This window comes from Melanostigma gelatinosum (assembly GCF_949748355.1).
Source record: "Melanostigma gelatinosum genome assembly, chromosome: 3".
Lineage (NCBI taxonomy): Eukaryota > Metazoa > Chordata > Actinopteri > Perciformes > Zoarcidae > Melanostigma > Melanostigma gelatinosum.
The window spans coordinates 19,131,659-19,159,023 of NC_136636.1; the positions used below are offsets into that span (position 1 = coordinate 19,131,659).

General features: G+C 42.6%; 3 protein-coding genes across 13 annotated transcripts in view; 1 reads left to right on the forward strand and 2 right to left on the reverse strand.

Moving 5' to 3' along the window:
* Positions 1-1,394, reverse strand: part of gli1 (GLI family zinc finger 1) — a 46,270-nt gene extending 44,876 nt beyond the window's left edge. The window contains exon 1 of the mRNA XM_079296065.1: positions 1,125-1,394. The gene's annotated coding sequence lies outside the window, so the exon portion shown is untranslated. The remainder of the gene's footprint in view (positions 1-1,124) is intronic.
* A 21,889-nt stretch (positions 1,395-23,283) lies between these two features.
* Positions 23,284-24,878, reverse strand: LOC306775033 (inhibin beta B chain; the record flags this gene model as incomplete). Its single annotated transcript, XM_079265242.1, has 2 exons — positions 24,250-24,878; positions 23,284-24,065 (listed from the first exon to the last, which is right to left on the reverse strand). The coding sequence occupies exons 1-2, from the start codon at positions 24,614-24,616 to the stop codon at positions 23,284-23,286; spliced, it is 1,149 nt and encodes a 382-aa protein (XP_079121368.1). The 5' UTR covers positions 24,617-24,878.
* Positions 24,879-27,066: 2,188 nt separating this feature from the next.
* The window catches only part of r3hdm2 (R3H domain containing 2), a 44,506-nt gene continuing 44,207 nt past the window's right edge, over positions 27,067-27,365 (forward strand). For all 11 annotated transcript variants that reach the window (XM_079266325.1, XM_079266326.1, XM_079266322.1 and 8 more), the window contains exon 1: positions 27,067-27,283. The gene's annotated coding sequence lies outside the window, so the exon portion shown is untranslated. The remainder of the gene's footprint in view (positions 27,284-27,365) is intronic.

Below are 27,365 nucleotides of genomic sequence, written 5' to 3' on the forward strand. Positions count from 1 at the left end.
AACGTGCAAATAAATCATTGTCTCTCCCTCCCATGTTGTTGGAGATCTACTAAAGACCCTTTTGTGGCTTACAAATACACTCTCTCTATGTGTATGTGAGTGTGTCTGTGCAAATACTGTTTAGGGAGGATGTGAGTTTGTGTGCTCAGCACTTCTCACTGTCACTTTGGAATAAATAAGTGTTTGGCTGTCCTATTGAGTCCAGTGTTGACGCTCTTCAGTCCAGGGCCACTACATGAAGACCAGCGGCCTAATCTTCCCACATTAGCAGCTACAGTCACTTCTTCTACAGCTAATTAGATTACGTTCAATAATCTATCTCAGATTAGACGTGGATTTTGGGAGGGTTCGATGCATGTTTATTTTAGCCAAAAGAAAGAACAAAAAATGTGCAGCAGCGCAAATGTACAGGACATTTCGACGTGTACAGGAGCTCGCTGCCTCCTGAAGCCGCACACAGCGCTCAGAGGCGGTGTTGTTTTGTGGGTGTCCTGACAGAACACTCCCATTTGGAAAAGATATTGGCACCTCAAGTATTTCAGGTTACAAGAAACAGCTGTTCTTGTGGTGGCCATGTGACCCTGGCCTGAGCCAGATGATTTTTAAACTGTGCTCGTAGTCAGACCACCAAAATAGGCACTTCAACCGAGAAATAAACATATTAAAGGCAGAAAAATGTTAAATTTTTTTGATGTCTAAAAATCTGCATATTCTCCACATATCCACAATTGACAGAAAAGACAGGGCCAACGCTACTTGATGATGAGCCACAAAAACCGGGCGTATCACAGTGAACACATTTGGAAAGGTCAGTAGAGATGTTATGCAACTCAATGACTGAACTTTGCAGGGCACAGGAGGTGTAAACCAGCCTAATGAATTGAAGTCAACGCTCCCAGAAAGTAAAAGTCACATCAGGAGATAAAGCCCAAACAGAACGCACTAAACCTTCACTCACAACAAAACTGCACGTTTTTTCCCCACTTTCAGAAAGTCCGACAGTGATTTCAATAGTGGCGAAAAATGACACACAGCGTTCCAACCACGAACAAATTCTTAATTAGCAATTTACCAAAGGTCGCCCATGATTTCCAAAAAGCGAATCTGAATCACCAGATGCTTACCTCAGGTTAACGCAGGAACATTCAGCATGGAAACTTTTTTGGACTTGATTCCCCAGAGTCCTTGGAAGAGCTCAGAGTGTCCAAGGACTGCGAGAGTGTGAGCTTCCAGTAAAGCCTCCCTTCTTCTTCTTCTTCTTCTTCTTCTTCTCTCTTTTTCTCCCGACTTTCTGGCAAGACGCGCTCGGATGGAGAGCACTGAATTCTTCACAGAAACCGATACTTTATCCCGTTTCACAAGTGCTGTTCCATGGCGCTTTACTTCAGAGTCACGTTTGCGCAAACGGTGACAAAATAGAACCCCATGTTCGGGCTGTGGAGTCCCTCAAAGCCCCTGGAGTTGGTTGCACACAGCCAATGCGGGAATGCACCCCCCTTCTCCTTCTCCTCCTCCCTCCCTCCCTTTCTCCACAGACTGTGGACCACCCCGAAACAGGAAGTTCACTTTTTCTTTTTCTTAAAAAAGGGACCACGCTGCCTCAGTCCCCCCCCCCCCCCCCTCAACGTTAACGTGTGCACTACAGATTGAACAACCGGGCTCACGCACACCCAATTCCCTCGCACTTTTTCTTTGAGAGTAAAATGCCAATAGCCAACATTTACAGCGAGTATAGCGACGTTATATATAAGACATTACATCATGCATATCTTTGTGAAATACTTGCATGGGCACGGCTAAGTCTATATCAAGTGCGTTCCGATCTGGCAATTGGGATAATCTATCTATAAATGTTTTTGTTTACTTTAATGGTGTAACTTTATAGCAGCCTCTCGGACAGCGTGCGTGGCTGGCTACGTGTGGGGATGCTGCTGCAGAGCCTTGCCATTCAAATCCACCACAAAACCTGGACTGGAGTTCCAGGACCAGCAGCCACTGTGCAGAAGTGGAAGAAACACTTCAGTCCTTGAGTGAAAGTGGTACTACCACAGTGTAGGAATATTCTTTTCAAGTCGTGCATTCAAAATACACTTCAGTAAAGGTACAAAGTTATTGGCATCAAAAGTAAAAGTACTCATTATGCAGTGTGGCCCATTTCATAAGAATGTGCGTTATATTATTTTATTATAATTACTGCTCCACTAATGTGTCCTTTACTTTAATATTACGCTGGTTAAGTATAGAGCTGATTATAATTGCGTTCCTGCGAAGTTACCCTAAAAGTCTTATCTAAAGTCAGTCTAAACAAGAATACATTTAGTTGATTATATTTTTACATTTTGATCTAAAGTTGTCTGTTAAATGCAGTGCAGTAAAACGTATCATATTTCCGTGAAGTATAAAGTAGCAGAAAATGGAAATACGATACAAGTAACTCAAAATTGTACTTAAAGGTTCTCTATTTGATGTTCATCGCATTAATATTGCAGCAAACGACTTTTGCTATGTGAAGATGAGTGATGTCTACCTGAGCAGAGAATGAAGTGAGTGTGTGTTTTGTTCATCCGAACTTCTCTGTGCTTTGTTTACGTAGCCGGGCCGTTCGTGCATGTGAGTGTGCCGCACTGGCTGGCCCTTGGCTGCAGCTCTGCACTGCTCTCATACGGTGTTACAGCAGACAACGCCGTCCATCCTCCGGCTCCTCCTCAGGTACACACTGTTAGCTCTGTCAGCACTTAGATTGCACCATAGAAATGGTTTGCACTGTTAGCCTGTTAGAGCCGGGTTGAGAGCCATTGGTAGGCAGTCAAAATGCTCCCAATCAATATACAGTAGCACCTTTACGTACAGTACTTTCGTAAATGCACTTTCCTCAGGTCCACAGCATTTTATTTCTGTTTTATATAGAGAACACACATTCATGCAATATATGCACAAATAAAACTGCACAAACATAAAGAATATTAATCACATTAACATTTTACGAAACAATATTATACAATTGCGGTGCCATAGTTAGTCACTTGTTGGTTGTGTATTTTGCTGGCCTTGGATTCAGGGACGCTGTGGGCTTAAAACCCAGACGCCCAGGGTCCTAACGGTCTTGCTGTCAATTATTTGATAAAATCCAAATTTGTTAAGGGAATTTGCACAATTGAATAAAAACAATCAACTGAAGCAAGTCTTGCAATATAGTGTCAAAATGCAGTTCTAACACCTGAACTATTTCAGTGAACTATTGATGGGTGCATATTCTTTAATACATTTGTGCTTGGATAATGACAAACTATTTGACACATAGAGCCAGGCTCGAATGACGCTGCCATGTTTAATCCGCTGTGTGCACTATACTAAAGAAGAACTCGGAGGCAACAGTCTACACATGTGTACACAGGGTGGCAGGTGAAGGGTCAAAAGCGGCTCAGCATCAGGCTCTAATCCAACCATGCTTGTATGTTAATGTCTTCATGCTATTAATTGCTTGTGGCTGGATGACTTGCAAATTCATCCCAAGGTAAGGCAGTACTTTATGATAATTTTAGGTATTTCCTACGTGTTGTCTATTGAGTTATAAAATCCAGAAACTCATTTTATGCTTGTGTAATTTTGGTCACTTAATAATGTCTTACTCAGTGTTCGATCGTATTGAACCCTCTCGTGTCATTTCAGGTTGCAAAAACCAAGATGACCACGGCCAAAAGGACAAACTCGAGGCTTCAACACTGCAACAAAGCAATGGGTGATGTCACGGTGACTGCGTCTTGTTATCTATCGTCTATGGTTCGGTCACATGACACATCTATCGGCATGGAGCACTTTTACTTCAAAGTAACGATTAAAGTGGATTAATGTGTGAACAGTTGGTGACCTGAAGGCAGGAGTCCATTGAGAACATATGGGCAGTGGTTAAATCAGGTTTTGTCAGTGAGGGCTTTAGTCCTGCTGTATAGCAGCACAAGCAGGGATATCTTGGACATAAATCAGCCCACAGATGCTGGAGCCATATGCTTCATCTGACTGCAGAGAGAATCCAACACATGCTTCACTCCAGATTATCAATGGGAGGAGATTAAAGGTGAAGCAGCACATCTAGTGAGCCTAAATATAGATGGCTTTATTGAATTGTGTCAGACATGGAGATTTGGAATTTGACTTTTTTCCCCCATAATGATCATTTGAATCATTCTTTTTAGAATAACGTATGCAATTTACGCAACACAAGTTTTCTTCTTGAAACTCTGAACCTCTGTATGATCAAAGCAGTTGTCTCTGTTGAAAGCTTTGTTAACTATGAAATAAAGAAAAAAAATACTTCTAAACAGTATTAAGTAATAAAATATATAAGTATATAAAGAAACTGAAAGAAAAACAGTTCACTCTGATAATATCTTCATTAGTAATGCACAGAGAGTTATTTTGACCAGAGGATTTGTATATAAAGCTGTTCCCTGTAAGGTGACTGATAGCCTTAAAGCTGCATTAATTGACTACTTTGTCCACTCGGACACAGCAACACAAATGGGACATACAGTATTATTAGTGTCTTAGTTGCACACAATTGACTTTCCACATCCAGCAGCCATAGAGCAACATTAGTATTCATTTAAAGTCGTGATTCTGTCCTGACAAATGTAAGTCCAATATATATATAGGTATCCACCAACCCCTGAAGAAAATATCTAAAGCTCCTCTATGTTCACCAGCTTGCAGAAAACTTAATCTGTCTGATTTAAAGTGCTGGCCAGTCGGTTTGTTCGAGGTTTTTTTTGCGACCAACAGCTGTCTCCTGCAGCTGCAAATGAGATTACAGTGAAATTGTGGGCTGGGTCTGTCTGTAGAGCAGTCACACCACACCTGTAAATATCTATTCAACCGAGCCACTCCTTTCATATTACACTGAGTAAGTTGATAAATATTGATCGCTGCAGCTTTAAAGTACAAAACAAGGATGTTTCCAAATGCAATCTAACGGAGAGAAAAATATCAAACGGCAACTTTAGCCATGCTTCCTTTGATAGACACCCAGAAGAAACATTGCTGTGTTTGCAAAGACCAAAAGGTATTTCTCAATGAAGCCTAGAGAGGAAAGGTGAATGGGACATAAGTATACCTTCCAGATGTCTTCCTCTGAAGCTCATAGAGGGCTTATGGCACAAGAGGGATTAGATAGAGCTAAAGTGAAAGCAAAAGCCAGAGCCGAGAGCTGTAAATGAGATGATTCTTCATTACTCATCGCTGTATTTATTGAAACCTGAGCATGTTACCACAATATCTTTCACTGTCCTGAACCCTTTAAAAGTACAATTAACTCTCTAATGAACATTAAAGAAAGAGTTGTACAGGTGGAGGGTGAAGGGGCATCCAGGTTTAGAGTATTTAAAGTCACTAGAGGACACAGAGAAACGTGCACGTTAGCCGAGGCAGAGAAAGCAGGTGCCACTAAGACTCTGGGCAGCATCCAGAATCCACAAAATCCACAAAATCTTTTATAGGATTTGTTTTTCCATTGCAGATGGTCCATGGCACACGTTTTATTCCCATTGGTCCGGGGTCCCATCAGTGCTGCAGCCCAGCAGGTACAACATATAAGGGTGCTGTCTGCCTGCACCAGGTTTCACCTCAGGCCTTGCACACTGAAGAGAGGGAACTTGGAGTGCAAGAGACAAACAATTCAAGAGGAGGAGCAGTTCTGCAGGACAGGTAAGAGTTGCACAGATTTCTTAGCTTACCAAAAAATCCAATGTAGTGTTTTTGCAATGCATGCACCCATTTAAATATATTCAATTTGCATGGTTGGTTGCAGATTGTATAGTATTTGTGATGCATGTCCTACAGGTTGCATGGGGTAACTTCAGCATGCTTGCAAATCTAGTTTTATAGCGTGTCTTTTGTTGAGATGAATTTTGACTTTGCATTACTTCTACAATGATAGACAAACATATTGCACATTATATTTAAAGATTTTGATTATTTCTCATGTCCAATTCAAATGCATGGCACCATGTGACTTTTTCTATTATTGGGAACATTCTATATCTAAATGAAAATGCCAACACTATCACTCAAAGTATGCACTTAATATATTATATATTTTACTGACAAGTGGTGAATGTTCTGTTATACTTAACACCATTAATTACAGCTGGCAACATACAATTCGATTCTGTGATTCACACTAATGTGTTGTTAAAGTAAGAAACCACTGCTTTGTTTTCCTAAATTGACCCCAATACTAAAAATATGTATAAATCTACATTTAATTTAATTCAATATATCTTTATAATTAAACTTCCGGGGTGTGTTTAATGGTCTGGAGTTTTAATCATATAGATTGTCGGGACTTTCCATCATAAAAAAATGAGTGTGTGCTCCTGTCATTGTCAAGTAGATAGATGTTAAGAACCGAGCAATCGAGACTGTGAAGTGTGGACTTTAAATGGAGCGGGTGTTCAAAGTTTTGCAGCATTATCTGATATTAGCACTACACGCTGGCAGTCACGAGTCATTGTAATCCACTGTACTGCTTTGAATGGATTATGTACACTACTGTAAGACAATTCAAACAAGAGATATGCTAAGCAAGGGCACTTTAGCATCTGTATTATTTTCTTTGTCATGAGTTAATGATGAATGAAAGACACGGTTCAAGTTCATCAGAAATACAGCTATGGTGTGTTTAAAGTAGTGCAAAAATAGGCAATTCATTGTCTGTTTGGGCAATATTGCAAATTGAAATATGACACAGAATGGGTAAAACAGAGATCATAGAGAACAGATTATATATTTCTATCATATGATATAGATTTGTACTAGTTTCCTTGTGTCTGTCATGTTATGCGTGTGCCATATTTTTCAGTGTAAAATGTTGTCAACAATTTGTTCACTCAAAATCCCTTTGTCAATATTACCAGAATGCATGCAGCTGTAAGTGCACATGTAATTTGAATGCCTGAATACTCATATTCTCAGATTATATTCTCAGTGTTGTGTGGAGTAAATGTGATGTAATTGAGGCTCAAAATAATTACAGAAACATCAAGTAAATGCAATTGATATATTTAACATACAATGAATATCTTCAATAATACTATGTTTTTAAATCCCTGTGCAAATAACCCTGTAAATGTTTTATCTTGCGTCTACATAAAGGAGGTTTTTTTTGGTATTGATTTTTTATTTGAGTCACAGCCACCAGAGGGCAGCATAAGACAAGCCTGAGAACAGGGTAAACAAAACCACCATGAAAACAACGCTGCCCTATATGCAGTATTCACCATTAAAGAGCGCTGTACACACACGGAGGACAGCACTATCACAAGGATGTGGCACAAGGATGTGGCACATTAAAGCTTTCAACTCATGGGGTTGTCTGTTTTTTTCCCTCCTGACAACTTGATGAAGTTTGGTGACAAACAGAGCGACAAATGCAAATAATGAAAACACTGTTTTTAGAGAAACTGGCAGAAATTGTGAATAAATACAAAACCTTAACTGTGTAGGGGACGACCTACATTGGTGACCCTGACACTCCTGGACGTTTCCAGAGGAAAGAATGACGACGCACGCAGTTTCGCTGAAACTGCCGGAGTTTTGGGAGACGCAAGCGGCGGTGTGGTTCGCTCAAACTGAGGCACAGTTCGCCCTCAGAGACATTTCAGCGGACGCGACAAGATATTATTACGTCGTGGCGGCTCTCTGCAGTTCGACAGCAGGCAGAGTGGTGAGCATTCTGGAAAATCCGCCAGAGGGATAAGTACAATACCCTGAAAGACCGTCTGTTGAACATTTTCGGGCTTTCGGACCCGGAGCGGGCTCGCCGGTTGCTTGCTCTGAATGGCCTCGGCGACAGCAAGCCGTCGGAGCTAATGGACAAAATGTTAGCGCTGCTAGGTAAACACCAGCCGGAGTTTCTGTTTACGCAACTTTTTCTGCAGCGGCTCCCCCTGCAGGTGCGGGCCGCTTTGGCCAACACCAGGATTACCGATTGTCGTGAGTTGGCCGAGGAGGCCGATAAGTTTTTTCTGGCGGGCCAACAAAGCTACACGGCCGCGTTGAGGCCGGCCCAAGCCACGGCGTGGCCCGGGGGAGACAACGATCGTCGCCGCAGCAGCAGCAGCAGCAGCAGCAGCAGCGAGCCAACGGCAGGGAGCTACCGGCCTGTGCTATTACCACGCAAGGTTTGGGCCACGGGCTACAAGGTGCCGTTCACCATGCAGTTTCGGCAGGATGGGAAATGCCAGGGCCGGCGCTCAGTGACTGCCATGGGCGTTGGTTGGGAAGGCAGGCTGTTGTTCATCCGGGACGACGTTTCCGGGCGGCGCTTTCTCTGCGACACGGGGGCGCAGAGGAGCGTTGTGCCTGCATCGCGGGGTGGACATGCTGACAGACGGGCAGGGCCCCCCGCTGGAAGCCGCGAACGGTACCCCCATACGCACTTTTGGGACATGGTGCCTGGAGCTGTGTTTTATGGGGCAGCGTTTCAGCTGGGACTTTGTGACTGCCAAAATTGCCATTCCCCTGCTCGGCGCTGATTTCCTATGCGCTTATGGGCTATTGGTTGACGTCAAGGGCCGCCGCCTGATAAATGCTGTGACTTTTTGCGCTTACCCATGTACACTAAGTGGAGCGGGCTCTACCAGGTTGACTAACATGCTTTCAGCGGCTGATGAGTTCTGCGTCTGCTGGCCGAGTTCCCAGACCTCTCGCAGCCCACCTTCTCCTCCTCCACGGTCAAGCATGGGGTGGAGCATCACATATCTACCACCGGCCCACCGGTACATGCCCGGGCCCGGTGCCTAGATCCGGCAAAGCTCACCATCGCCAAGATAGAGTTTGAAAACATGGAGCGCCTGGGCATCATTCGCCACTCCGACAGTCCATGGGCTTCACCCCTTCACATGGTCCCGAAGCCTGGGGGCGGGTGGCGCCCGTGTGGAGATTATCGCCAGCTCAACGAGGCAACAATCCCGGACCGCTATCCCGTTCCACATATCCAAGACTTTTCTACCCACTTGTCGGAGAGCGTGGTGTTTTCGAAAGTGGACCTGGTACGAGGTTACCATCAAGTGCCCGTTCACCTGCTGGACATTCCCAAGACTGCGCTGATCACTCCGTTCAACCTGTTTGAGTTCTTGAGGATGCCGTTTGGCCTAAAAAACACAGCGCAGACGTTCCAGCGTCTAATGGACACGGTGCTGAGGGCCCTGCCTTTCCTGTTCGTCTACCTGGATGACATCCTGGTGGCCAGTTCGTCAAGAGCGGAGCACAGGTCTCACCTCCGGACTCTATTCGAGCGACTCAGCCAGCACGGGTTGATCATCAACCCGGCTAAGTGCCAGTTTGGGTTGACCACCATTGACTTTCTGGGACACCGCATCACAAAGGACGGGGCGCTTCCCCTCCCGGCAAAGGTGGAGGCAGTGACTAACTTTACACGCCCACTCACGGTGAGGGCCCTGCAGGAGTTTTTAGGCATGGTGAACTTTTACCATCGCTTTATTCCCCGAGCAGCACAAGTGATGCGGCCCCTGTATGAAGCCCTGAAAGGCAAGGCTATCAAACAGCTGGTGGACTGGACTGAAGAGAGGGAACTTGCGTTTGTTGAGGCGAAAACAGCTCTGGCAAACGCAACAATGCTGGCACACCCGTCACCTAGGGCTCCGATTGCCATCACCACGGATGCTTCGGACTATGCGGTGGTCGCGGTGCATGAGCAGTGGGTGAAAGGGGCGTGGCAACTGCTGGCTTTCTTCAGTCGACAGTTGCAGCCTAAAGAGCGGAAATACAGCACGTTCGATCGGGAGCTCCACGGCCTCTTTCTGGCCATTCGCCATTTCCGGTTCCTGCTGGAGGCTCGGCGGTTCACTGCGTTTGTGGATCACAAACCACTGACGTTTGCCATGAGTAAGATCACCGAACCATGGTCTGCACGCCAGCAGCGGCAGCTCTCCTTCATATCAGAGTTTACCACGGATCTGCAGCATGTAGCGGGCAAGGAAAACTTGGTCGCAGACTGTCTCTCCAGGGCTGTCACAGGGGCTGTCCAGTTAGGCTTGGACTATAACAAGATGGCAGAGGATCAAGTTACAGACCCGGGCGTCCAGGAGTTGAGGACGGCAGTCACGGGACTGCGGTTGGAGGAGGTCCCGTTTGGCGAAACTGGCGTTACGCTCCTGTGCGACGTCTCCACAGGCCAGCCGCGGCCAGTTGTACCCGATGAATGGAGACAGCAGGTTTTTAATGCTATTCATGGACTGTCACACCCCGGCAAGAGGGCGTCTCAGAAGTTGATCTCAGCAAAATTCGTCTGGCACGGGCTGAAAAAGGATATACGGAAGTGGGCCGGGATTTGTGTGGTGTGCCAGCGCTCCAAGGTGCACCGTCACATAAAGACCCCGTTAGCACAGTTTTCGGTTCCAGAAAGGAGGTTCGTTCACGTAAATGTGGACTTGGTAGGACCTTTGCCCCCATCCCGTGGGTTCACACATCTCCTCACGATGGTAGACCGAACCACTCGTTGGCCAGAAGCTGTCCCGTTGTCATCAACAACGGCGGATGAGGTGGCTCGGGCGTTTATTCAGGCTTGGGTCGCCAGGTTCGGAGCCCCAGCTGACATTTCCTCGGACCGAGGCCCACAGTTTACATCAGAGCTGTGGAATGCAGTGGCAGGAAGCCTAGGGGTGAAGCTCCATTGCACTACCGCCTACCACCCGCAGGCTAATGGCTTATGCGAGCGGTTCCACCGGTCGATGAAAGCTGCTCTCCATGCCAGCCTCAAAGACAGCAGTTTGGTGGACAGGCTTCCGTGGGTCATGTTGGGGCTTAGGACAGCCCCCAAAGATGATCTGCAAGCTTCATCGGCTGAGCTGGTTCATGGACAGCCACTGCAGGTCCCGGGGGAGTTTATCCCCAAAGTCACAGACCCTTGGTCTGCAACCCAGCAGCGGGAAACGCTCCTGGAAAAAGCCAGGCTGTTCAAACCAGTGCCCACGTCGCAGCACGGCCTACCGCAGTCATACGTCCCGTCCAGCCTCAGGTCAGCGGAGTATGTGTTCGTTCGCCAGGACGGCCACTGTGGACCCTTTCAACCCCCCTACGTCGGGCCGTTTCGGGTGCTGGAGACCGGAGACAAAACCTGCAAGGTCGACATGGGCGGCAAGCTGGAATACGAGTCTGTTGACCGCCTTAAACCAGCACATCTGGACCTGGACCAACTCCTTTCCTTTAAGGAAAGGGGCGTAACCCTGGTGACAGAGGGGGTTAAAGGGTGATAGGAAGTGAATGTGTTTTATGTTTTGTATGGATGGAAATAAACGGCCACAAGGTGCAGCCAAAGGGAATACTCGACTCCTTGTTTATTTCCACACACCTACAACTGCATACATACAGTATAGCCCGCATTTCCAAAATTGTAGAGTCAAATGTCACAATGTTTTGTTTACTCATTTGTAAGTAAGTATATTTACCTCTGTCTACAGACGTCATCATGTGTCCGTTGCTGACCCGCCACTTTAATCAGTTGGAGAGAATCCACATCATCTCAGCAAATACTGTTTTATGTGCCAGGAGAGGCATATTCAACGACTCTGTATGCCACGGATTAGGTATGTAATAAAATGTTGAGAAAGTACATTTCATTTAAGTGTTCCAACTTGGTCAAAATGTTGAACAGAATAAAAAAAATGTTTTTGTTCAGATGTGTGCCAGCTGGTTATGATCAGAACCCAGAATATGCATATGTGCTTCATATAAATTGTATGTATAACTTTATTAATCCGCTGTCCGTGTCTCCTATTTTGCAGTTAAAATAGAAGGTGTATATCTATTCTGTAAAAATGATATTTTAATTCAGAAAATAATATGATATATGATACATAAAGCTTGCACACCGTATCATTTGGGTTTTTACATCAGAATCTTAAAATAATTAGTGTAATTATTGATTGTTATATTTGATGATAATAATTAGGTCATGCAGACTAAAGCATTATCCCTCACTGTATTTAAGAACATGTTACACTGAGTGTTTCCTCTCATCAAGACAAACTTTGCTGTTACATCAGTAAACTGACGCATTAGAAGCTGGCATACAATAACCTGATTGGATGGATTCTGTTTTGTCTTCCTTGACAGAATTAGGTCCCCACAGGTAAGAGATGAGTGAGGGTTAAGGTGGAACAGCAAGGACTGTGACAGTAATTCCCTGAGCTGTGCTGCTGCAAGCTCCTGTTAGATCATGAACTATTTAAATCCAGCCCCTGTCCTCATTGAAGCACGTCACCTGAACCCACCTGTTTTAAAAGATACTGAGTTTCATTTCTAAATATACATTGTATCTTTTTTGGAGTTTCGCAGATTTAAATGAACTGAGAATAATTTCAAAACGATAATCTGACTTTGGCTCCCTCTGATGGCCATATCAAAAAACACATTATGGCAGATCTCTCCCCCATCACCCTCCCACCTAGAGATCCTGACATTGAGATGATTGGGCTGAAAGCAACACAAAGTTCACACCAATGATCGCTAGGAGTGTTCCAGCTATCAGAATAATCCAAAACATTTTGCAATCACATTAAAAACTCTTAATGTCGGCCTTTAAGGGAGTATTTTGTCATTTTTCTTTATTCTGTTAATTTGGTCACTGGCCATTTAAAAAAAAAATAAACTTCCTACAAAGAGACTTAAGCTAAATTTGTGAACAAATGGATCTTAGGTAAGTACTAATAGCTCCAAATAGCATAAGTAAGGTGCATAATATTGCTGTTAGGCATTTAAAATCTGCATGTTTTGATACGTTTATGTGAGACACTCAGACTTCTCTTCCTTCTTTATGATCACAAATGATTTTTAGAAGACTATTCCCAGAGACACAGAGTGCAATTAAGTTTTTAGCAACAAGCAGATGATTGTAGGTCAAATGCTGCAAAGTCAACATGTTTGAATAGAAGATCTCAGTTTGGCATACCCAGACGTACCAGTTCCGCAGTGATATGCTCATCACACCTTCAGAAACCAGTCAGTGAGTTGTGTGTACACCACCATCATCTTAAAATAAGGTTTTATGTGTTTTACAGTATAACCAACAAAAAAATTAAGGTTTAAGCAGGTATGTGTTGTTCATCAAAGGATACTTCTGATACTGCACAGACTGAAGATCAATTACCAGTGGTAATAAAATGTTGCTAAAGGAGTTGGGAAAGTTGATCATCAGTTACAGTACTTGGTCTGATTAGTATTTCCAAATATCAGTTGTGTTTCTGCTCAGCAAAGTATACCTGCAGAATATGTAGTGTGTACCAACGTTGTCTGACACACTTTTTCATGTGATTATAGGTGCAGTGACATCAGTTAAGAGTTCAGTCACCCAAGACAGATAAATGTTTCATAATATGTGGAACTTCATGGCCACAACGATAGTTGTTATATTTAGCTTTATCGCTATCTGACCCGGCAGTGAAAGTGGAGGCTATAAGGGGTCAGAAGGGTCAAGTTTAGACCATTTCCTTCTTTGAAAATGTGAGGCAAAGTATTTCTTACTCCCTCCCACCATGTTTCACCCCATTTCACACACACACACACACACACACACACACACACACACACACACACACACACACACACACACACACACACACACACACACACACTCTTTCTCACGAACCCACCTGCGAGAAATACAGATACTGTTTCAAAATGTAAAATAATGGTTTCTGACAACGTTTGGATGATTAAACATGCACCGGGTCACATTGACCCGGGAACATCTTTGCTGTACCGAAGAAACGAAGATAGCAGGAGGTTACAACCCCACCAAGTGGCCAGAACTGATGCTGAACTGAATTTTCTTAACCAGCAAATTATTTTACTTGGCTGCCTGATGCATTCATTTTATGACTGAAGAAAAAAAACGACTAATTGTAATGTCAGTTTGCAATAATAATGATAATTAAAGCTGCGAGCAGCGATGAACGGGCCCTCGCCATGTGCGCGTCGGGGTGCCGGCAGGACTCCGGCCTGCGTGTCCGAGAACGTCCGCGACCGTCCGTGACCGTCGTTAATCCCGCGTGGACCGCCTGATGCTGGAAATGATGCTTTGCAAATAGTCCGATGCTTCCTGCGTCCTCTGCCTGGTGCTACAGAACGCGTGCATTATGTAGCTCTATATCAAGTGTAAACCACATTGTGTAAAAGTCACGTAAATCGGATGATGTTTGTCAAAAAACGCAGATTTCCTTCCGCCAGCAGGTGGCGCTGTGAGTATTAGAGAAAATTAGCTTGTAGATATCCTCAGGCCATGAGTGTTATCAAGTATGTGAAGTTTGGGACCGTTTGGAACAAGTCCAGCTGAGTTACATCAGACATTTCCTTTAGCCAGTAGGCTTTGCGGGTTTACTGTAGCGCCCCCTAGTGGTCGAATGCAAAACAATTCTCAGGGTATGTTACTGGATGCGATGTGCACATATGCTGAATATTTTGGGAATTTAGAACAAATGGTTGAGAAGTTATGTGTATTGATATTCTGCCACGCACCTAAGAAGTGTATTGGTCGATATCTTGTAAACGCAAAGAGATATCAAAACGATTTTGACAACTTTTGATGATCTAGATCCACTTATGATCCACAGCAAATTTCATAGAAATCGGAGCCAGCGTGTAGGAGTTTGCAAAAATGTGTTTTTTTTCTCACTGAAGTCAAAATGGCTGACTTCCGGTTGGGTGTAGAGCTTAGAGCTCCAGGGGCTTTTTTTGTCCGTCTACATGTGATACATCTGTTTACCAAATGTTATACATCTAAATTTTATATATAGATAGTGAAACGTACTGCGAGGGCTGCGTCGTCGAAATATTGTATAAATTAATACAAAATTGAAAATGGCAGCCTTACGGTAGGGTTTAGAGCATGGTCCCAAGAGACTTATTTTTAAGTCTCCATAGGATACATGTGCCTACCATGTTTCATACATGTAGCCAAAACGTAGCGCTGGGGCTGCTCTTTTGAAATATTGTAGGGGGCGCTATAGAAGCTATTTAAAACGGCCAAGCCCAAAACCCATATACACCATATCTGCCTGTGACCTATGACGCATGTACAAAGTTCCATGACTTTTTGAGCATCCCAACACACTAAACCATCAGCTGCCTTTTTCATGGCGAACGATGCGTTGCCATGGCAACGCCGTGCAACGAAAACTCACAATATTTATGATGATGCATCATCAATGTCTTAACGCTATTCTTACCAAATTTGAAACTCATCAGGTCACCTGGCTAGGAGGTATGAAGAAAAGTATAAAATATGACATTTCCTTCAGCCAGTAGGCGGCGCTGTGAGTTATTGAATTATTTTCAATTGAAATATGTTCAAGCTTGAAGTAGCATCATGCATAAGAAGTTTTGTGCGGATTGGATAATGTACCTTGGAGTTATAACAACTTATAAGAATTTATTTTTTCAAAAACAGTGAGGCAAAATGGCCGCCACGGCACGTCAAGGTTCTTCGATGAAAGCGCGAGATTTTCATAACTTTTAATCACAAAGGTCTTAAGAGCATCCTGACCAAAGGAGAAGTTGATGGCATAAATTCTCTAGGAGGAGTTCGTTAAAATACAAAGGCTGAAATCGGCAAGTGACAAAAAGCACAACTTCGCGGGTTTGCTGTAGCGCCCCCTAGTGGTTTAATGCAAAACAATTCTCAGGGTATGTTACAGCATGCGATATGCACAAATGCTGCATAATTTGGAATTTTAGGACAAACGGTTGAGAAGTTATGTGTATTGATATTTAGCCACGCCCCTACGAGGTTTATTGGTCCATATCTTGTAAACGCTAAGAGATATCAGAAAGATTTTCATAACTTTTGATGAGGTAGATCCAGTAATGATCCACAGAAAGTTTGGTAGTAATGGGACTAAGCATGTAGGAGGAGTTCGCAGAAATGTGTTTTACACTAAATTCAAAATGGCGGAAAATATAAGGAGGCGGAGGTTAGGGGTCTGATGGGCTTTTTTGTAGCTCCAGCTCAAGTGGACATGTGTGTCAAATTACAAGTGAATGGGACATACTGGCCGAGGGGCGTCGCCGGTCCGACTTGTAGGGGGCGCTAGAGAGCCATTTCTGAACACAGATAGATGCATTCCTTTTCAGATGGCTATATTCACCAGGCCTGACAAGTCCCCAAAATTTGGTGAGTTTTCATGCATGCCAAGTCCTCCAACCATGCGTACGTTTACCCCAACGGGTACAATATCAATAGGGCCACGCCGGCCCAACGTTGTCGGTTGCTCGGGCCCGAATAATAATCTGACACCACATCAACACCAGTTAAGTTTTCTTCTTGTCAGCTATTGAGCAGCTACAATTCTGACAGATTCTAGACGTCAAAGTATGAGAGAAATTCGATTTTATATATTCCATTCCATTATCCAAACCGCTTATCCTATTCAGAGTCGCAGGGATTTTATATATATATTTATTCAAAGTATTTTTTTATATTTCGAAGAGTTATGAGAAAGTATTTTCTTTTTGACATGCAGTCAGCGTTATTGTATTTGCCATGCCGAGTATATGCTCAATGATTTATATTTGACAAGATGTCTAGTCTCCAAGTGGCAGCCATGTATTTCTTGAAGAACTGCGCTGTTTTGCGTATTTTCTTCTTTTTACAACTTAATTCATAGGGAAGACTATTGGAATCAAAGGACCTCTTTAACAGTGGGCACCAAGTCAGAAGTAAAGCTCTGAGTTCACATTGATAAGGATAAGGATGTTTATTGTCACCGTAAAAACATACAACGAAATTAAGTTGGCGACTCATCAGTCAGTACAGCAGTAACAATGTAAAACATGTATAAAAACATTAGGACAAGACATTGAAGATGCCGGAGATGGTTTTGTAACAAGGCACCTCTGATGTAACACGTAGAGATATAGCAGGTAAGTAGGTCTGTCGTAATGGGATCATCCTGTGGATTTAAAAGTTATTCGAAGTGCGTTGGAGCAAGAATGTAGACAACATTACAGATCAAGGACCTTTGAAATGGTTCTTAAGATACGAAAGGAAATTTCCAAACAAGATTAATACAAATAGTGAAACCTAATTGAATCGTGAGGCCAACAAAGTACATCTTGGTATAATGTAGGTATTTTGTGTAAAGTTTTCTTTAAACTCTGATAGGTTGGATACATCCAGTATAGGACATATAACCAGCATATATAACTTTAGCATTGCCCTAAGTACATATAAACTGAATAACAGCATTAACTGTTTCATATGTGAGACAGCCATAGATATACGCTATGTTTCACATGTATTTGTGTAAAGTGAATTGCAGCAGTTCACTGAGTTTGGTAGTCAACATGTTAGATCACTAAATTAAATAATTGATCTGTCCTCTGCTTAGGGATTACATTTGACCAAGTCAACAGCGAGTCTGACGATACTTTTGGAATCAGAACCAGCCTAACCTTTCAATACTTTTTTCCTGTAGGCTACATGCTAATACCTCAAACCCCTATGTTATAGCAAGATTTGGCAAATAGTAATTGCTGCATGCACTGATCTGCACTAATCTAAACACCTAACACAGAGTTGTTTACTGTTTACCGGAGGACAAGCGGGTGAAAGGAGTGAGAGCAGTTTCTTACCAGGCTTTCCTGTCGGGGGAGGAGTCAGACTGACACCTTAACCCTCCCCAGGGGATTTGTGGGATTGTGAGTGGAGTGAAGGATTGGGTTTAGTCTTTGGGTCAGTGTGTCAGTATATCAGTGAGTCAGTGAGTTTATTTTTCCCAGAGTAGGTCAGCTATCTGTTTTCCATTGACGGGTCCAATGACGTTACTTCCTGGTGTCAAAGAGGACTCACCTGCTCACGTCTTAAAACCGAACCCTATGGCCCAAAACCCACACCTGCAGCCTTTAACCATGTTCTTCTCCTAATATAAACAAAAGGCCTCTTTTCTTCATGCATTGCAGGGCTCTGAGATTTATCAATATTCATCAATTTATTCACATGTTGCTTATCCTCTTTGAAATCATGCCATCATTCAGTCTTTGACATTTGGATGTTTACAAGCACATTTGTTATCCTCCAACCAGTCACACAGAAGCAGGAACCACTGAGCAGAGGTTGGTTAAAGGGTCACTTCATCCTCACAACAAAACATAATTTATTTACATGCTTACCTTTTGGGGTGTTGAACCAGGCAGATCGTTTTGGTTTCATTTGCTTAAGTTTCTGTTTTGAGATACCTCCTGCTGAAACATCTTCCACCACCCTATATACAATGGAGATGAATATCAATATTCATTCTCTTAATAATCTACTGGCATTATTGTGAAGAGACAATTTTTTGCTTCTGCTGCTAGCTCCCATGAAAACCAGTGGGACCATTTCAGTACTAAACTGTGAGGAAAGTACGTGGGACATCGTTTCTGGAAAGATATCTTGAGTTTTGCATTTGTTTTGTAATTTTTTAAAAGAGTTATAGCCTATACAGCATTCAGAAAAGAAATGTAGCAGCAAACACCTCTTTGCTATGTCAGGATATAGTGGGAGAATGGTGTCCTGAGCAGAGCATGAAGTCGCAATGCCTCTCTCTGTGTGTGTTGTAATTCAGGCTTCTCGGTTTTTCTTCTTTTTCTTTTGGTAGCCGGGCCGGCTGCACCTGCATGTTAGTGCATGTGAGTCCCAGTGTGTGTGTGTGTCCCACTGACTGGCTAATTGTTTCTCTGCACTGTGCGCATATGGTGGTTACTGCTGATGACGGCGTGGCCATGGAAGCGTGATGCCCACCCTCCGGTTCCCCCTCGGGTAAACACTGTTAGCACTGTTGCCGTTGTTCGCACTGTTAGCTGCTGTCAGTCATCTCCACGTTGAGAGCCATGTGCAGGCAGTACCCGCTCAGGCTCTGAATCATAGATGTGATCTGAATGTCGTATACGACCCATTTAGCACCACAAACAAATCTTCCATTGTATTGGGGTGGTAAGAAATCTAAGAAGAATATTTAAAAATAAAAACAAGCAAATTTAACCCAAACTATATGCCTGGCGAGAAACCACGATGTGTAAGTGAGAAAATATGCTTCATGATTTGGGTGAACTCGCCTTTTATAAGTTTGTTCCTTCGAGGTCCACATTTCCTACCCAAATATTACACAACACGTTTTGCAGCTAGGAAATATGTCCTTCATTTATCAAACAAATGTATCTATTGCAGCCCTTGCTATCCCCAAATCTGCTGTACATAGGTCACTTTATTTAAAGGCGGCCCCTGGAGTAGGACACAGTAACGGAGCGCAGTGTTCAGCAGTCTCAAGTAACTTTCTATCTCCTGTACGATTCTTTCACAGTTATTCAAGAACTACAAATAGTCAAGTTAGTGATTAGCTGGAGAACACAGCGGAGTGCTTCGCAACTAAAGAGCAACTTCATTAACCAGCTAGTTTCTGATTAGTCCCGTACCTGTTCTTTGGTTACTACTCAGGATTTTATGTACCATGTAGTCAAGTATTACCATTATTTTTCTTGGCATTTCTCTTATTCCATTAAAAAAGCGTAGATGTATTTATGCTAATTCTAGAGCAGTTCACCCCCAGGTCTCCCCAGAAGGGGATTCCCAATACCTGCCTGCACCAAACCAGGAGGCCTCAGTTAATTAAGCATCTTTTATCAGTAATGAATGAATAGAGAGAGCTTTATCTTACTTTTCCAGACTCCCTATTGAACAATGCCCTCAGGTATGAGAAAACACAAAAAATTAACCTAAAGCTAATTATCTCTAAAAAAATAAGTGTCTCGTACTTTAGTTTTGTAGGCATGACTGGTATCAGTAAAAATTTTTGTAGTGGCTGATTATAGTCCACTTTGAGTGATGTAACATCAGCACGGCTGTTGGCTGCAAAAGGGGCGTTGTCAAATTTTGGAAGGAAAGGACATTATGCTTTGACCGAATGTTTTTGAAAGTTCAGCCAGGGAATTTGGCAATTGGACATTCGCTGTGAGATGTTTTTAAAAGCTTTATAGGTCAGTGTACACAGTTCACCATATAATGATGTGTGGCATAGAAAAATAGCAGGACTTACAGTTACTGATTATTTTTAAATTGATTATTTATGTATATACTATTATCTCAGCTTAACATTATAATCAATCCCAAATGCAAATGCACAATATGAAATTGACTGCATGCCAAGGGAATGAGATGATTGTTTACACACCAAACACAGACGGTCCATAAAGCCACTTCCACTATTTGTATGAGCAAACAGGCCCTTTGCCTTATAGGCAGTGCCAATGTGATTACAAGGCTAAGATAGGAGATCTGCTTTCAGAAGAATACCACTGACTTTTAATCATGTTTTATGCTTTAGGCACTTGGTAGTGAAGTGTATGTTCATTTAGCTGGTAAAAAAAAACAATGTATTGTTCAAAGCATTGATATTCTCACTGTTAAAGGTACCACCAGCCAATATATTGAATAGCCACAACTGTTTAGAGACTGTTCTAAGGCACAGTGTCATTGTGTTTAAAGAGAAGAGATACAATGGAAAATATATAGAATGGAAATAACAAGGTTGATTTAAAAATATTTATTTATTAAAAATATACTTCAACTGTAATCATATTATTTCAGCACATTGTGACATTTTGCATTGAGTTGCTATTACAAATCATGAATTATGCATTAAATACAGCATGATGTAAAAAATAAAGACAATAATTACAACTTTAAATTAACAGAAAATTCAAATCCTGTCTCCATTTCCACCAGTTACAGTATACAGAAATCTGTGTGCTCTGCAAACACATGCAATTCAATGCATATAAAACAAACTAGGGCATAAGAAAGTAACATCATTGACATTTGCTTTCTGTAGGCGTACAATATCTACATGTTCTAGTTCGTGCCACCTGGGTTGTAGGTAGTAGACCCTCCAAGCAAATTTGCTCTAAAAATACAGTAGGGTGATAAAGTGCTGAAATAAGTTAGGTTATGGTGGCGCCTCAATGCCACATTGAGTCCTGGGACAGGGGGTGCTTGCAAAATAAAGAAAATACACAACAAGCTGGTTTTAGGTTGGAAGAAATAAGACAAGTGCAGCTTCTAGTGGCAACAGAGAGAGGTGAAACATGGTTATGGCCTATTTGGATAGAAATGTAATGAAAGATCTTGTTGCAATGCCCCGACGTATTGCCTGGATTGCTCCTGTGTATCATAGCAGTAGAATACAGTTTTTCAACACAGTGGGACAAAACCATGAAACATCTACCAGAAAGCAAAAAATATCTTTGGCTTTTATACCGTTTGGTGTAAACATAGGCGAGAAGTAGACAAGGCCTAGGTCTCAAATCTGTTCAGACATATTTGGTACTAGCAGTGTAAAATTTTTATAGTTGGTAGACAAAAAGATTGCAGCATATAATTCTTCTAACATGAAACGAGACAAGGCACGTGCTGACAGATGGTTGAATCTTTGACTCTTTGAAATTTTCAAAATTGAAAATCATATAAAAAGTGGTTTAAACTGGTTTTCTAAAAATTCATTACTATTGATTTCTTTGTTTTGCAAGCTGAGTCAATCCTCCGTTTCTGTTGCATCATAGGGCAATAGTGCCCATCAAATTGAGTTATTGTAGCATGGATGCTGGCATATTTTAATATCTACTTGATATTTATTTTAGATATGGACATAGCATTGTTACTCACTTACAAATTATAGCCAGGACTATCAATTGTGCTGTTGGAATACAAGGAAGGTTGTTTTTTTTTCAAATGCCTGAAAATGATTACATCGCCTTTAGTTGGAAAGCTTCTAATTTTACATCATCCCAGAAAACTTTAGACTCTGTGAGATATAAATGCCAACTTGCAAACACCACAAGCTCGTTGACCCACCTGCGTCGAAGACTTTCACATAACCTGACACTGAAGCAATAGCTAAATGTTTGCTCACGCGGCTGAGAAACGACCTTGAGTTCATATGCTGTCGGAGACATAGTTACCCAACTGACGAGCCGACGTGTGTAAATAATACAGTGAAGATGCTGATCAAACATATTTCAACCTGCATGCAGCATCGGCTGCGCTCAGACAGAACTCAGGGCAGATGTACCTCTTTAAACCGTTTCAGTTCAATCATAAAAAATGCTTCACCGCAACTTCACAATAAAATGAAAGTGTTTGTTGGGTGCAATTTAAAGATAAAAGATAGTCAAATATAGAAAACCAATAAAAGTTAATATGAACATTGTGTCACAGGCCCACATAAAAAGACTGCTTTAGGAATAACACTCAATGGATTATGTTTGGTATTGGAAGATGACTTGATACTCAATGTCCAAGTAGCACTTTGTCATCCCGAGTTAATGAAGAAGGCACAATTGGAATCAAGGATCTTTCACTGTTTTAAAAGCCTTGCTTCAAAATGGCATTATTTTTGTCATATTGTGTGTGTGGACACTTAGCCTATTACAAAATACTGTAGCTCATGTTTTGAAAAAATAGAAGTGCGGTCAGTTCTGCTCCAAATTTCCGAGCAGCAATTACGAAATACAAAATAAATAACCTACATATGACGAAAAATAAAAAAAGATGCATCTTTAAAACACTACAGTGACGGCTCCATATTAATCTCTTTGTGTGTCTTGAGCCCTTCATAAGCAGTTTCTTTGATATAAGTTGGACTTCTTTGTTGTCTGTGTTGAGTCTGCCCTAAGGTTTCTTAGTTTCTATCCTCTCTTCAATTAATGGCTCTGATATATGGATAAAAAAAAATTCTGATTCAGTGTGTAATCTCATTTAAATTCACTCAGTTGGTTCTAGGCACTCACTCAAAATGATCTCACCAACTAGCTCTTTGCATACTGCATATTAGACTTTAAAATTATGTTAAAAAAATATGATGTGTGACAGTGTGATCTCTTCAACTATAATACAAAACAATCTCTTTGTCTTTGTGCCTACTGTTTGCCTTCATTTTGAAACAATGCTTGTGACATCATAGTCATTGTTTATGTGCGTGCAAACTGCTTAATGATGCCTCTAGTTCAACACACTTGTGTGTCTAATTTGGGATAAAACTAAGTTGTTACTTCTATTTTTTTCAAAGTACAAGTAACAACATATATAGAGTTGGTTGTCCCAAAGTAGACATACAAAGACACTTACATTTTCATCTGTTTTTGTGTTATCTTTCTGTCCGTCTACATGAACAAATACATATTTTAAGTTTCCTGTGTTAAAGCAAATCTATGTTAACTATGTCTTTCATACTCTGTCCTTCATGTACATCCGCATGACTCCACTATCATATCAGGGACGTCCGTTTTGACAATGCTGTGCTGGGAGTTGAAGTACACCATGGAGAGTGGCTGGCGCTCTGTGGGAACACAACATGAAGATGCAACCGTGTTAATGCCGTTGACTTTCAGCTGGCTGAAGACAGTGGCATGGAATGAGGATGCTATGCCTGGGGAGCCAGCCAGATGCTGGGGGCACTGACCCATGCAGTAGTTCATATGGTAGCCTTCAGGTGCAATGATCCAGTCATGCCACTGGATATCTTTGAACTTGATGTAGAATTCTCTCTTGCAGCACACGCTTACATTTTCACCGCAACGCAACGAGCGTTTCCTGAGCGTGTGTTTGGAGTGGTCATCACGGAGACGCACTTGGGCCACCAGGAAAGGCTGGTTGGCGGTGTCAGCAGAGCCATGAAGGGAGCAAAGGTTCTTCCCATCCTCATCGCAGCTGACTTCCAGGCGTAGTCGGTGCTGGCCCCCATTGAGGAAAGCCTGCAGGGTGCGGGTGATGGGGAAAGTGTGCCAGTTACTATCCTGGACCTCCAGCATCTTTTCCATCACCAGGGTACGGTTAGAGCTGGACATCCCACCTTCTGCTGGGAGAAAAACCCGGGCAGAGAGGCGGGAGTCTCGATGACGGTCCTCAGAGGAGCGGACGTAGATCCACAAAGAAGACTGGAGTACCTGGATACTCTGGCCACTTTCCTGCAGAAACTGGAAGGTAAGACTGAGGCTGGCTGCATCACCACTCTCTGTCTCATCTATGGATCAATGACATTTTAAGAACAACACAGACTGTTAATATGTTGGACATTTTGAGAGTCCCCTGTGTTACAGAAACACACAGACACAGACATGCGTAAAGCGCACAACATGCACTCGTGGTGTTTTACGGCAATACAGCTAAAACAGTTTAACAGTGTAAAATGAGAATGCCAAACTTACTTAAATCTGCAAAGCTCACAATTTCATAGCCTTGATCTTTGGTGTCTATACTTTTTTCTAGTTCAAGAGTACCATCGTGTCTGACGCGCCCCGAGTGCAGTTTGCGCAGCGCAGTGAGGAGCGCTGCCCGGGGAATCGTCTGAGTGATGTTTGGTCTCTCTTTCAGGTGCAGCTTTTCCAAAAGTTGCTGCTTGACGATTTCTATCATCAGCCTTTCCTCTGCGCTTTTATCCATCGCCTCCAAGCCACAGGACGCGCAGCCCGGGGAGCCACTGACCCAGAGACCCTTCAACAGCACGGGTGCCAAAAACAGAAAAGCTGGGAATAAAGAAGTCTGCGTCATCCTCTCTGAAGTAAAACAATGCATTTCTGTGCTCGATTTGCATAAAAAGACAAATACAAATCTTCAAATCGTCTTTCCTGAGTTGTTTTGTGGAAGTCAAAAGTTTCTCAAATGTTGTCAGAGGTCCTTGTTGAAAGCTGGACACCGTGAAAACAGGAGTTGAGCGAAAGGAATGGTGTTTCACCCTCCCGATGGTGTAGATATCTGGGGTAATCCACCACAACTGGTGACACGTTGGAGGGACGCACCAATGAGAGCATCGGGGCACCGAGGAAATTACTGGCAAAGCATCACCTACTGCTCTCACACACGACATGGTACACGCACTCACACAACACATACAAAACGCGCACCACGTAGGCTGTCACCTGCAGTGGCACACGCAATCAGTAAAACTACTGTCGATGACACACACTTACAGGACTTCACTCCCAGTCGCTGCTTTGCATTAACAAATACATGTTTAAAAGTGACATCGTTTAAAACATTTTATGATACACTATAACGATGTCGTCACCACAGCAGGTGGTTTCTGTGCCTCGTTGCCCTCTGAGCGGCACACGCAACCTTCCACCACCGCAGATCAAAGTTGAAATGCAGTGCCCTTTAACCCAGTTACAGAGTAGCTAAGCGAGCCACACAGGCACCAGACAATTGTAGTTCAAAACGTGCAAAGTTCTCAAAGCTATACGAGGCGGGGCACTGCAGTGGGGTATTTAAAACACGTCCCATCATGTTCACGTCAAAGAGGCATTGTAATGTAATAATTACTCATCGTGTATGTGTGTGTGTGTGTGTGTGTGTGTGTGTTTGTGTGAGAGAGAGAGAGAGAGAGAGAGAGAGAGAAAAGAAAAAAAAGACTAATTACTGTCTCTGTCATACAATTGCCCGTACAAGTTGTGTCTGTTTGGGTTCAACGAGAGTCTATTTTGTGCATAATATAGAATCCAAAATGGAACAGTTTACCAAAGTTGCACAGCTTTGATCCTCACCTTTGAGCTTCCCTGTGAATTTGCTGAAATTGCATGGTTGCCCCTAATATAGGTTTACAGCAAACCGGTCTCATTTACACCGAGACAATAATATACATAAGTGATCTGTTGCAATTGTACGGTTCTGAATGCTGGAGAATGACACAAGAAGACCTCAGCAGACTATCAACCTTCCACACCAAGAGTTTAAGACGAATACTGCACATTTTCTGGCCAAGCACCATCTCAAATAAAGAACTGTATGACAAATGCCAACACGAAAGCATGGAGACCATCCTAATGAGAAGAAGATGGGGATGGATAGGACATGTGTTGAGAAAAGATCTTGCTGATATCACAAGAACAGCCTTACATTGGACACCAGAAGGGAAAAGGAAAAGAGGCCGACCAAGAAACACATGGAGAAGAACTGTGGAGAAGGAGATGCAGAGCCTCAACCACTCATGGGGCACCATCCAGCGACTTGCCCAGGACAGACAGGAGTGGAAGACTTTTGTTGCTGCCCTACATACCAAGAGGCATAAAGGGAAATGATGATGATGATGATCTGTTGCAATGTAATTAGTGCGTGAGGAATTGAGGTGTCGAGAAAGCTACTGTAATGACTTATTTCAAGTGAAACATGCTGAATATAGTAACATTGCGAATAAGTTAGAGTGTCATTGCACAAACTTAAAGAGACCATACAGCTATGCGCTGCAGGAAAAAAAACATGTCTTTGAAAACCATTTAAAAGCTGTACGTGATGTGTAAACATGTGTTGAAAAGTGTCCCACATGTGCTGTCCTAAAACAGAACACCTTTTGAATGTGTGCCACCAGCTGTACTTATAGTGCATATAGGTTATATTTTTGCCTTCATGTGGACTATGAGATTGAGCGACAATATCTTACTGTCGTAGAAGTACTAGCCTGCCGACATGTGGGGAACTTTTAGAACTACAACAAACTTTACTTTTGTATCGGTTCCTTTGAAAATGTGTAAAGTAGCTACAAGTGTAGCCTCACATACTAAAGGTAAATTAATGGGAAATTTCACTCAACAGCCCTCCAATCATAAACGTTGAAAATACGACTAAAACTCATAATCATTCAATGGTAGACTGATAATATAAAGTGTGTATTTTTGTATTATTCATTAGACCTTTTATTCATTAGACATGGTATGTGGGAGATATTTTGTAGAAAAATGTGCTTTCATAGAATGCGTCAGTGGTGTCGTTCATAATAACAACACATCTTCATTGCCTCTCAATGAAAGAGACACAAATGGCACCTTAAGGATATACGTGTAACACAAAAGTAAAACATTTTGACAGTTTCTATATTTTGAGTCCAGTAACGTTAAATAATAGGTAAACAATTTCACTGTATCCTGAACGTCTCCCTGCGAATGTTCAGTACGCCGCTGACGTAAACTGTCGGTGAGGGGAAAAAAGTGACGCTGACACACACATACAAGCCGGAGCCGAGAAGGGGGAATAGCGTTTTGTTTCTTTTTTCTTTAATTTGTGTCCTTTTATTCTTTGGCGTTTTGTTGTTATTTGGCTGTGTTCCTGTAACAGACTCGACTGCCTTGCTTCTCAATGCTTGCTGTCTATCGTTAACGTTCATGCCGCTCTCCCCTCACGCGGCGCTATTTTGACAGTTGGGGTCGCCGTGAACAGACTCGAGCTAGCAGCTCCATTATATTAGCATTGGTAAGTCATTGGCAAAGCTAGCTAAGCGTATCAGCTAGCACCTCATATGTTGAGACTTGACAGTACAAGTACAGGTTGTAAA